This window comes from Melospiza melodia, chromosome 2 (assembly GCF_035770615.1).
Source record: "Melospiza melodia melodia isolate bMelMel2 chromosome 2, bMelMel2.pri, whole genome shotgun sequence".
Taxonomy (NCBI): domain Eukaryota; kingdom Metazoa; phylum Chordata; class Aves; order Passeriformes; family Passerellidae; genus Melospiza; species Melospiza melodia.
This window is the reverse complement of record NC_086195.1, coordinates 24,863,335-24,875,747: the sequence shown is the minus strand read 5'-3', so window position 1 is coordinate 24,875,747 and position 12,413 is coordinate 24,863,335. Positions and strand designations below refer to the sequence as shown.

The 12,413-nt window shown below is 42.9% G+C and overlaps 1 protein-coding gene across 1 annotated transcript; it reads right to left on the bottom strand.

Annotated features, from left to right (window-relative positions):
• Positions 1-1,379: 1,379 nt before the first annotated feature.
• Positions 1,380-11,970, bottom strand: NIT2 (nitrilase family member 2). Its single transcript, XM_063148100.1, has 10 exons — positions 11,918-11,970; positions 9,956-10,074; positions 7,507-7,627; positions 7,298-7,386; positions 5,891-5,984; positions 4,854-4,928; positions 4,358-4,436; positions 3,610-3,708; positions 2,518-2,573; positions 1,380-2,101 (listed from the first exon to the last, which is right to left on the bottom strand). Exons 1-10 carry the CDS (start codon positions 11,943-11,945, stop codon positions 2,013-2,015), a joined length of 849 nt encoding a protein of 282 aa, XP_063004170.1. The 5' UTR covers positions 11,946-11,970; the 3' UTR covers positions 1,380-2,012.
• Positions 11,971-12,413: the final 443 nt, after the last annotated feature.

Here is a 12,413-nt window from a genome sequence, read left to right as displayed (position 1 = left end):
TTCAAGCACTGTGGCTAAGAACTGACAGTGTACTTCTTTCAGGGAAAGCCTCACAAATTCACAGTCCCATTTGCTTCACTTCTGAGTGCAGTGCACTGGAGACCCTACTAAAACAAGGTGCTTAGGAGTTGTCCTGATAGACTGAAAAGAACTGAGCTCATGGCAGCTCTTCAGCTGAGTTCACTGAAGTAGTTTGTAGTAGATTTTCATCCATCCTCTCCATTTGGGATTCCAGGGGAGGAGTTCAGACCACAGATTCTGTTACCTGTTGCAAACTGCACTTTGCATTTCTCAGATTTAAGTGGTCAGCCCATGAGAGCCCTGCACCACTTTAATCCTCCAAAGGTAGTATTTATTTACTCCTGTGTGTTGAACTAGTAGAGAGAGGGGAGGGAAAGAGATGAAATAGTTATTATGACTTAGAAGTTGGAGCCCAGGAGTGGCCATCATGGATATGGGTTGTTGAGTATGTGGGAAGCACTAATCTAATGCAGGAGACTCGGCTCAAATGGTAAATTGTTAATTTTTTAATATTTATTTTTCAACAAATAAACCTTCATTTCACCTTGTGCTCTGTGGCTTGTTTCTTAAAATTCCAGTGCAGTATGTACACCAAAATTCAGTGAAAAGTACAGGCCAAAAATACAGAATGCCACCAAGTGGAATGGTGGGATCTGGCTTTTGAGGGGAAGGATGTGTCAGGGCTTGGCTGAGTGTTTGTTCTTGTTTATAAAACACACCAAGCTCATTGCAGAGAAGCCAAATGTTAAAAAAAAAAAAGCCAAAACAAAACCAAAAACCCCCAGAAAACCAAGAAACTGTGGGAAGAGAAGGATTGCTGAACATGAATAAAATATAAGATGATTTTGGGGAAAATGTGGTTAGCTAGAGCAAGACAAAACCTCCTCTCCCTCCCTTTTTTGTATTTTAGCCTTACAGCTGTTTTATGCTGCTGGAAAACCAAAAGCTTATCAGTGAAGGCTGGTAAGTTGCTTCTTTTTTTCATTCCAAGGAATAAAAAGCATAATTTGTACATTCTTTTTACAGTCAAAGATGTCTTCCTTCAAAACAGAAACCCCAAAACCACAAGTGCAACATGCTTGGCTGGTTTGCAGTATTTTAAAGCAGTCTTTCACAATCAGTTTATCTCCAGCAAAAGCAGCACAGTAAGGAATGTTTTCTCTGCAGTGGACAGTAGCAATAATGCATTCAAGCCTTAGGCAGGACTTAGTGCAGCAGGTTTCCAACCTGTCTTTTCCAGGCAGCAGAACTAAAACCCACTCAGGCATTCTGTTAAGGGAGCAGTATGGAGAGCAAAGGTGTGGCAATGTGTGAATTACTGTAACACAGCAACCCATGTCACTTAGCAATGAACAGGATTTGCCATAAGGAGAATTTAATATTCAAACCCAGACAAAACACATGAATCAAAAACTGCTACAGATTCTTCTATAGGAGCAGCTCTGTCTGGCAGCTTCTTGAGGTGTCCTCAGTGGCACAGAGCAGAATTTGGCCTGTTTTGCTCAGTGTGTTAAATTTTAAGCTCCCCAAGTTAGAAGTAGGGCATTCAAGGACCTTGGTTAAGTCATATACATCTAAAAAGGACAGAGTAAGAAGAATCATGCTTCTAGATTTTCTGACAATTCACTGAAAAATTCATAATACCAAAGCTGACTTTAGAGGGAGTTTTAGAGAACAAGATTTCCGTGTTCTACAAAACAGCTCTCAGAAGACAACTAAAACATTATGATGCATAAAAATCAATATTAATCACTGCTGTGTTGAACTGATTTCATCTCCATCTTTATCCTAGATAAATCACAGTAAAATACTGTGAAATACTTAAGTATGAGAGGAGATACCAAAGTTATGTTTCCATCATACTAGAACTGCACCAAGTTTTTTGTTATGTGATGGTTTCTTAACTGGCACATTAGGTAGTAAAAGGAAATCCTTCCAAAGATGAAGGCAACAGCCATTGTGACAGCTGAACCTTCCCTCTTCACCCAGCTTCACTTTTTCATCTCTACACCATAGAGATCACTACGCTTCTGGCTTAAAATAGGAATCTGCTGACGTATTTCTGCAAGTTTCTTTAGATCTGCAGGAGAGAAGAAAAGAGTTAAGAGAACAGCAGCCAAAAGAGAAAGCTCCTGACTCGCTCTGAAGTAAGACAGGGAAAAGAGCAGCTTTGATGGAGAATGGGGTGGTAGGGCACTGCAAGTGAGCAGCCAGGGCTGAAGGAAGCCTCAGCTTTGCTCTTTCCTGAGGTGGCACCTTGTCCCTAAGGAAGTGATCTAGAAGGGTACAGCTATTGAGTACTGTGCATAGAACAGTACAGCCAAGGGCTGCTGGTTCTTGCTTTAACCTAGCTCAGGTGGACAAGGCAGAGGAATGCTACATCATCTGGAGTTGCATGTGGAAGGCCACAGAGTTAAAAAACTGTCTCTCCTTAGTGTCATAACCTGTACTCAAGAAAAAAAGTGGGAAAAAAAACCAAAACAATTTTCCCCTTACCTATATCTGTGTATACAACTGTTTCCTCAGCCCCAGCTTTGGCTATGACTTCACCCCTGCAAAATTAAGCACATTTGTTCGCAGGATTAGACACTGGTTTCAAGGCATCAGTGCAGTTGCTGCTGTTTGTACAAAAAGGAGTTCCCACCCTTGATGCCTACAGCTGTAATGACAGGGCTGTCCTAAAAATAGCATAATAATCCATAACCCTGGCATGATAGAAATGGCTTCCAGGCTTTAGATATGGCACTTTCTATATGTGACATATACATACTTAGCATAAGTGTCTTTCAAAGATGAAGAACTGTGGTAAAAGCCACTCTGAGAACCACTGCCTGTGAGCATGCAGCATAGCTCAAGGGGAAAGGAACAACCACACTGGCAAAGATGAACACTTTCTCCTTTGAAGACCCTACTGGCTTTTAAAAGTGTACTTTTACTCTGCATGAGCTACTAAACATGATCATCTCTCCCCCAAGTGTTCTGTCACTGCTTGCATCACATAAAGTTAAAAGCTCACAACATAGACAAAGTTTTTCTTACTGTGCAAACAACTGGAGCTGAGCTATCAGTAGATTTATGTGAAAGAAAAACAACTGCCTGAAGATTTGGTCATTTTACCTCCTGTGCACCTGCGTGACCTCTGCTCAAGTCAGAATCTCTCTTCTCTAGCTGAAGACATTCTTCTTGTTCTTTCTTATGTCAAAGCAGTGTTGTTCTTCGAGGAAATGAGATAGTTCTGTGTAAGCTGTTTAAGAGAATTACCCTATGCATAGCACATCATGGACTGAACTTCTGGGACAAGGTCACAAGGTCAGCAGTTCAACTAATGCTTAATGCCAGTACTAAGTGGTATCTTTACTACCAAAAGGAATACGCACTCAAACTAGTTCTAGTTTATTTCTTGGTTTTTTTTTTTTAATTTGGCTGTTTTAAATCATGATCTTGAGAATGCAGGCCCAAGTCTCACGTGCTTTTACCAAGAATTTGCACTTTTAACAGTAGATGGAAAAGTAGGACTGAAGTGTGACTGCCAACTAAAATATTTTTTTACCAAAGAAAAGATGGTGTTTTTTATTTTATTGAACTCACCATGGATTTACTACAGTGCTGTGTCCCCAGGCAACATAGGATGCTTTTTCATCTCTAGCAGGAGATACAGTAGCTACGTAGAGTTGATTATCAACAGCTCTGTGTTCACAGAAAAATGAAGGAAGGGAGGGAAAACGTGAGAAGAATTGTTTTTTATAATACCATTTAATTAAGCAGAAGAGAAAGAATTCACTCTGAAGGACAAGCTATATATCCTCTAGATGACTAGCACAAACTGTGAATGATACAAAGAGATACAGAGAAAGAAGAGCCTGGAAAGAGAAGTCTTTAGCACCTGGCTCCAGAGTTAGTGCATAGAATATCATGCAATTCACAGGTTCATCCAGTATGTAGCAAAATTGATTGAAGCTGACCAAATGAATAAACAATCTGCATTCAGCAATCTCAGAGTCCATTTCTACCTGTAATTAGAGCACTTCCCAGGTTACTGGCTCTTCTCTCCAGAATTTGTGTGTGAAGGGTGCTTTTAAAGCCATGGGAAAGGGTCATTGAAAGGGCATAGCAGGGGCAGGAGGCAGTAAAGGCCAAGAACTTCCTGCTTTTCTCCTTGACAGTAAAATCATTTTGCTGTCCCATGCAAGGCTTGAGGGATGGAGCAGCTCCAATGGTGAAGTGGCCCTGCAGCACCACTTCTGACACACAAGTGTCATTTGGAACACAAGAAAGTTCAGTTCCATGCACCAAAACTCCTCTAGAACAGGGGAATAACCTTTTTCTGTGATCTTACCTTCCCCTTTGTAAGAGTTCCCAATGAGCTGGTCCTGTAGTCATGTTAAAAGCCCCTGGATATATCAGCAGCTGGCAACCTTTGTTAAGAGACAATTAGAACCTAAGCATCATTAAGGGGAAGATGGGTTTCAGTGTGAAGGGCCACTCTAGGATAAACCAAGGTGAAGTTTCTTTCCATACTTCCCAGCCTCTCCCAGAGGCTGTCCATGCACAGCAGGTTACATCAGCCAGAGCTGTGGTGGGGATACCCCAACTCCAGCACTCCACCACCACATGTGGATCAGGAAGTGATGGGTACTTTACTCCCTGAGAGAAGTCACTCATCTGAGTAAGAGTCTTGGCCACAGGGTGCATTTTGTGTTTCTGGGCAGGGATAAGAAGGCCTGATGACATGGATCAAGGAATGCCTGATCACAGGATCACCCAGCACAGAGCACCCAGAACCTGCCCTGGCCTTAGGGCTGCCCAGGCTCCCTTGGGTGACCCAGCCTCACCTTTCTGGCCGTAGATTTGAGCCATCTCAGCAAATCTCATATCATAGCAGATGCCCAGGCCCACTTTGCAGTATGCTGCTCTCAAAACACAAGAGACAGAAATGGTATCACTAGCACAAGTAGACAAAACAAGCACAAGACTCCCTGTAGCCATCCTGCCAACTGTTATTTTGCATGGCTCACAGCAACAGGAGGAGCTATATTTAAATGTGCATCCAACAAGCACTGGCTATTGTTGGGGGAGAATTCATGCTTCATGAGGACAGAAAGAGTGTGAGAAGCAGTCCTATCTACCCTTTAAGAAAAGTCTTTTCCACAAAAATCATGTTGTATCAGGTCTTTGTGGAACATATTCCTCTCTCATTTAGCTGCAATTTTTAATTTTTTTTCAATAAAAGAAAACACTCCTTGCTTTTCATGCAATAAAAACAGTCATGTAGTTTCTTAGAGCATGCACACTGCAAGGAGGAGAAAGTGTCTGTGGCAGACAAGACTCTTTGGAGAGCTCAGTTAACAGATTGTGTCAGCTTTTGAGCAATATGGGGTGAGGAGGAGTCAATATTGTGCTTTTTTTATCTGAGATGGCTGATTCAAGAAGACTGGAATGATTTAGTTAATTGTCTCCATTATTATACTATCCTCATGTGAAGCAATGTACCATTGTAGCTGTTACATACTTTCTTTTCTAGGCTGTGTTTTATAAGAACAATTTTCAAGCTGTAACTGCTATTAAAAATACCATCACTTCCCTCTAACAAATCAACAGGGCCATTCTTTAATTAAGGCAAGTGGGGTGACATATGTTTCAACCTTTTGTACTCCTCAGTCCTTTTCCAACCACACTGCCTTTTTAAAAGTTTCAGAAGTGACCCAAAGACTTGAAGCAAACTTAAACTATACTTGTCATCAAATGCTCAATCTGATTGTCTAAAAATGCACATCCACTGCAGGAAAGGAGGAGGGGGAAGAGAACTGCAGAGTGACTGTAGTGTTACTTTATTTGAGCTCCTTGAAGAGAGAGCTTGTTTTATACTCACGTGTGTCAAACATGGAGAAGCTATTCCCTGGACTCAGTGTTTCAGACTCTTTGAACTGGATCTTCCCAGGAACATTAATGTCAAACAAATGAACCTGCAATTATATTATGATTAATAACAATTACTAACAATTTCTCTGTTTGGTATTTGAGCCTTTTTAGGCATGTGCTTTCTACTGTTATCTAGACTACTCTTTTGTCAGGATCCAAAGTAAACATTGCTTAAGATTGTTAAAGATGATTTAAAGTATTTTCTTCTACACAGAAATATACGTGTCTAAAGTTGAAAATACATGCCAAACAGCTAGATGTCTTGACCTAATGATTTGTCTAACATTTGAGTCCCATTCCTGTAAAACTTCTCAAGAAAATACCTTCACTGAGCCATGACTTCAGCTATGCAGCTGCCTCTGAGGGCCTGCAGCTGCCTTCACCCCTCCCTTGCAATGGAAGGTGCTGTTCCTGACTGGAGCTTCCTAACAACAGAGCAGGTTTTATTTCATTATTTGTTCACACTGAGCACAAGGCTTCACTCATTCTACAGCTCCTGGGCTTGCAGACTGCTGTGCTGTGACAGCTGGAAGGCAGCACAGAACTGCACAAGGTGATTGAGTAAGCAATGCTAATGTAGAAACAGCAAACAGAATAATTAATAAAAAAATTTAAATTTAATTAATTATTTAATTAAAAATTAATACCTGCACTACCTTATTTGTTCCCTGCATTATCTTTTTGGCTTAATCTTAATAGAAATAAGCTGTTGCTCACTCATGGAGTGATCCCTGTGTGCACAGTCCCATGAACAGAAAGTGGGGATAAGAATAAAAAGAACAGTTCCGCAAAGAGAAACTGACTCTGGAGTTATAAATGGGAGGCAGTTTTCCAGAAGGCACAAAGCAATGATGAGGTGGAAGATGACAGCCAGAAACATCTACTACAAACAGCAGTGACAACTTAACTTGGACTCTGCATGTCTGCACTAATCACATGTTTAGCACAAAGTATGTAAAGAACAGTATTTATCACAACAGAAGGACTAAATCCATCAGGAAGCTGAGGGAAAATCCTGATCCCACTCAAGTGGCACTGTGTTTTAAACTTAGGCCTGGGTACAGAGATATATGAGTTGGATCAGGTTTTACTCTTTCCCATGGTTTTCCCAGCATATGGGGAAAGCCAATTACACCTTCCAGTATTTTGTCATCCTTACCCAGAACAAATTTATGACCACCTTTTGAAGTGGTGTTTACACACCCCAAATAAAAGTAACAAGAAATTCCATGGGTGATGGTACACAACTTATTACTAATACAAGGCTCTACTAACTTATACCTCCTTTAAGTACAGATGAAATAATTTGTGCAACACTGCTTAGAAAACTTTTCATAACAATATTGTGCCATCTTACCTTCCTATGCTTGGCCAGAAGAGCACCATCAGGCCCAAAGACAGCACATGTATTATAGAGCTTTCCACCATCCTCTTCTGGAATGGATCCTTTGTAAAGGCAAGAACAGAGATTTCCCCCACTGTATTATTTATGTAATTTTGATGCAATGGCAGTAATAGACCCTGCCCATTTTTCCCCCAGTGAGAAGGTCACTAAGAATAAATTACCTCCAATGAGATATATGCTGCACTCCTTTGCAACTTCTGACAGCTTTTGTGTTGATTCCCCAGGGATCTTCTCTGCATACTCCTTAAAGTACTGGGTTCCATATGGAGAATTAAAGCATTCCTAGAATTAGATGGGAAAAAAAAAAAGAAACTAAAATCCAGTAACACCACTACAATGAGATGTACCTAACTTTTCCAACTCCTCTCTAACCATGTTCTCAAACAAGCTTTGCTTACAGGAGTTTAGCTTATAGGAGCTCAGTAAGTGAACCAGGAAGGCCAGAGGAGACCTGAACAATTGTTGAAAACACAACAGGTGTGTTTGTGGAGTGCCAAATAGAACAAGAGCTAAGATTATCATGCAAGCTATAAGGCTAGCACATTCACTGCTCTGGGCTTGCTTAGCAAGAACACAGGGGATGCTCACATCAGAATGAGGAGCCAAGTTCTACACAGTTCTCATTTGACAAGCTACAAGCTCAATAGATCCTCTCAAAACTCTGAGATGCTCATCCACAGCCCATTATTTCTTATTTTTTAAAAGGACATTTGCAAAAGCATGCATTTCTCAAAATTACTTACTGTTTTGCTAAAACAATCCTTTAAACACTATTTCCTCACAACTGAATAGTGTCCTCCACCTTGTCAATCTTGTTAAAGATTTGCCATCCCTTTAGAACCAGGCATGTAATCTTTGCACAGTCAGATTAACAGAGTAGATCAGATGCCTAAAATAGGTGGGCTAGAGGTATTTGAGATGCCCAAGATATGAGGAACTTTCACTCAGCATTGCACTTGCCAGCTCTGTGAGGAGTGAGACACTCCACCCAACACTTTCTTGTACCCTGGAGGAGTGCAGCTGGAGGCCACAGATAGGCTATCAAAGTGTGGCAGCAACTTCTCTTCTCTCTGTGAGGAAGGGACTCCCAGCCCAGACACCTCCATTGTTCCCTCTGCTCACCAGAAGTGACAAACACACCTCCACCCCCACAAAGAAAAAAAAAAAAAGAAAATCAAGCTGTTACTAGCACAGTAAACACTTCTGCTTTATCTGCTCAAGCAAACTTCTTAACAACTGAGGTAGGTTCTGCTGAAGTGGAATAAATGAATCCAAGCTGGAAAGGGTTTTTCCCCCCTATGCAGGGCACTAGGCCAGCAGTGCCCAGCTAACCCACAGCACAACCTGTAGATGGAAGAAGCAGGAAGGGAAATCTCTGCAAGCTGTCAAAATGAGCTCCCCAGGCTTTTGAAATCTGGGCTGAACCTCAAAGAAGTGAAAGCAAAGTCAGCTGCCTCCATTTTCATATACTCAGTGTGAGTTACTTTCCTTTGTATAAAGTTATTAAAACAAAAAAAGAACCCCAAAGAAACAAAACAATGGGAAGACAACATTTCATGCCCATACCCTAATGTCAATACAAAGTGCATCTCCCAAAAGTCTGTGAAATGCCTTGCCCATGTTCCACAACTCGTATTCTAAAAGCATAAATCTTTGCTGGCAAAGTGAGTATCTCAGCTAAATAAGTCTGGAAATTTCAATGCTTGTACCCATGATGAAGCCAGTAAATAACAGTAATCTCTGCACAGGAGGCAGAGGCAGAACACTGGATGGTCACATTTGCAACACAAGAACCACTTTAGCACAGAGGAGCTGGGAAGGTTGTCCAATGCTTCCCCATGACAGAGGAGAGAAAACATTCTGTGTGTAAAACTGAGACCCAAAGTTCACCCAGAGATGAACTTTGCACTCCTGTGTCAGAGGTACAGGAGTAACACAAGTACCCCCACGAAGAGAGGAGGAAAGCTCAAAGCTGCACTGGGAAGCCCATCCTGTGGTCAGCACATCCATTGTGTGAAAATTCACCAAAATAATTATGGCTAAAGTTCAAAAAGTAAGTCAGAAGTGGTTGATCATTTAAAATGGCTATTTTTGTTTCCACACATGGAAGTCACAAGAGGAATGTGTCTTAATCATAATTCAGCCACAAATGACCTGCTGGAAATATGTTTTGTTTTGTTTCTCATGTATCTGGAATGCTTACAGCAAGGAGAGCTACTGTGCACCCTCCTTCACCTTCATGTCAACATTCTTTAGCTGAAAATTGCCTTTTTTCTACACTTCTTCAGCAAAGATTCAAACTATACTGTCACTTACCTGAATTCAGAATATTTCAGTGATGGCATTGCCTAGGATTTAAACCAGCAAAAACTTTTACCAGAATCTTACACTACAAAAAAGATCAACCTATTTTTTGTTTCCCTTTTCACTCCCCACCTCCCACCAGCTACAACCCCTGGGATTTTTTAGCTTTTAGTTTTATTTTGAAGCTTCATACATTATCTAAGCTATCCAGGGAGGAAGAGGAATATCTGTTGCATTAATAACATTAGAAAGAGGTTTTGAAGGGTTTGAAGCACAAGGGCTAAGTAGGCCACAATCTTTACTCACAGGCAGAGCCACAAGTTTTGCTCCTTTAGCTGATGCTTCCCTCACCAGCCCACAGGCTCGTTGGAGATTATCAGATTTAACAGCAGATACATGGAGCTGGATGAGAGCAAGGCGGAAGGCTGGTGGCAGAAAAGAAAAAAATTATTCATCAGAATTCCCACAGGAAACTTCCAGATCTGAATTGAGTAACAAACACTGAAGGAAACAAATGAGTTAATATATAAACATATGCACAAACCAACTCATTCTGCAGCCTAAATCTGACTCTGAAACAGTCTCTTAACACAGAGAGAGCACTGAAACCCAGCATTGCCAAGGGGAGCCATGCATGGCCTGCAAAGATCAGAGAGCTCATGAGCCAGCAACACCCAGTCCCTGTTGCAGGGGAAGGAATCATGGTACAGAAAGGGAAAGCACAGGTGCCCCATCCCCTCCTTCCCAGGCTGCTGAGCGCTGTGGGAGCCCATCTTGTTGCACACCAAAGGACTGGATATTCCCCAAAGCACCTGATAAAGGAATTGTTTGCTTTTATCCCTAAATTCACACCTAGTTTTGGAAATGGCTATGAAAACCAAGAAAGGTTAACATCTTTCCTGATTATTTCTTAACAAACTGGTTTCTGGCCAAGTTGCAAGCGTTATCAACAGCTTCTACTCCCACTAAGCAGGATATACAACTGCAGGCTCTCCAAGCAGCCAAGTTTTGTGCACACCTCTTGTATTTCCTTCCATTAATCTCTGAGTACCCCAGGTTGTAGGGAAATACACCCTGACCATGATCAGGTAGAACCGTTTTCTTTAAAACAAACACAAACCAACCAACCAATCCTCTCTGGCTTTATAAAAAAAAAGTATCCCAGTTTCATAGCACCTCTCCTGTCTGGGGGAAAACTCTCCCATCAGCCAAAGATCACAATAAGAAAAAGACAAAGCTGGAAGCAACACAGTCCCAGTGGCCAGGGAAACTGGAAAAGCTGATTCAAGTGAAGATGAGGCTGGGTCAGGAGCAGCTGAGATACATCTTTGATCCTAAGCAGCTAATTTCTAGAGGTTAAGCAAATGATTGACTGCTCCCTTTGCCCCTCTTCCTGTGAAAGACTTTTACTGCAGGCTCTATTGAGCAAACAAAGCTCATCTGGTATTCTGAACAGATGTAACCACAGGTTCCAGACCCACGGAGATAATCATACCAAGGATCTGTCAAAAACTTCCCAGCATTTGTGGAATGTGTTTTAGTTCAGATAAGTTGGCCACTTAAAAAAATTACATTTCAGAGTTAAAAAAAAAAAAAACAACAAAAAAACCCCAAACAAACAAAAACAAAACAAAACAAAAAAACGCTAGGAGAAAACCCCATCATGTTTATAATACCGGGAAGTGTAATTAAGGTAATTTCCTATATATAAATATAACATTATTTGTCTCAGCTTTGAAGTTCGATAAGGTGCAAAACCGAAGCTCAGCCATAACAGAACACTTGTATTTGTGCCAGTTTCGTCAACAAACATTCAGATGTGGAAGCAACAGAAATGCAGAGAAAAGTGCAGCGGGGCTTTAGAGAGAGACCTCTGCTCCCAGCCTTGACCAGCTGCCCCAAAACCTTCATTAAAACCAATTCTCAGCATAAACCTAAAGCAATGTAGGCCACAACCAGGTATAAGCACAACGGAGTAAAATAATGGTTCGCATTTGTACCACTACACTACAAAACACGCTTGTTTTTTTGTTTTAAAGCACCGAGAGCGAAGCACGGCCGGTTCGCTGGCGTTTCTTGCGGAGCTGACCCTGCAGGGCGAGCTCTGTATCCCGGTCTGTGCCCAGCGCAGCGCCAGGCCAGCTCCCCTCTCCCTGCACTGTTCCTCAGGCTGTGCCAGGACCCAGCACCGAGCCTGTCCCGGTCTCACCGGGGCCGGGCACAGCCGGGCCCGCGGCCCGCAGGAGGGACGGCAGGGCCCGCACTCACACGCCATGGCTCCGGCGGCTGCCCGCATTCCGGCTCCGCCCGGCACCGCGGGGGCTGCCGGGACTCGCAGTGCCGGGCCCGGCTCAGCCGGAACCGCCCTCACCCACGCCGCCTTCGAGCGGCCCCGCTGGAGCCGGGACCGTCCTGAGGGTCGAAATGCAGGGCTGACGCACCCCCACCCTGCCCGGGGCAGCGAGCGGGCAGCGCTCCCCCGGGCCCCTTCAGCGCCGGCAGCGACAGCGGAGCCCCCAGAGCTCCGGCTGTGCCGAGCGCTGCTTTGCCCTGCCCGGCAAAGGCTGCTGAGGGCTCATCCCAAGGGACCTGTACCAGCTTACAGGTAACGCATTCACCCGGGACATCTCCCTGTTTCTTTACAAGAACAGCATCCCCCAAGGTACAAGCATCTCCACAGTGCTCCAGATGCGGAGCAGTGTCCAGCTCTGGGCTCCTCAGAACCAGGACAAGGAGCGACCAGAGAGGGTGCCATGGAGGCTAC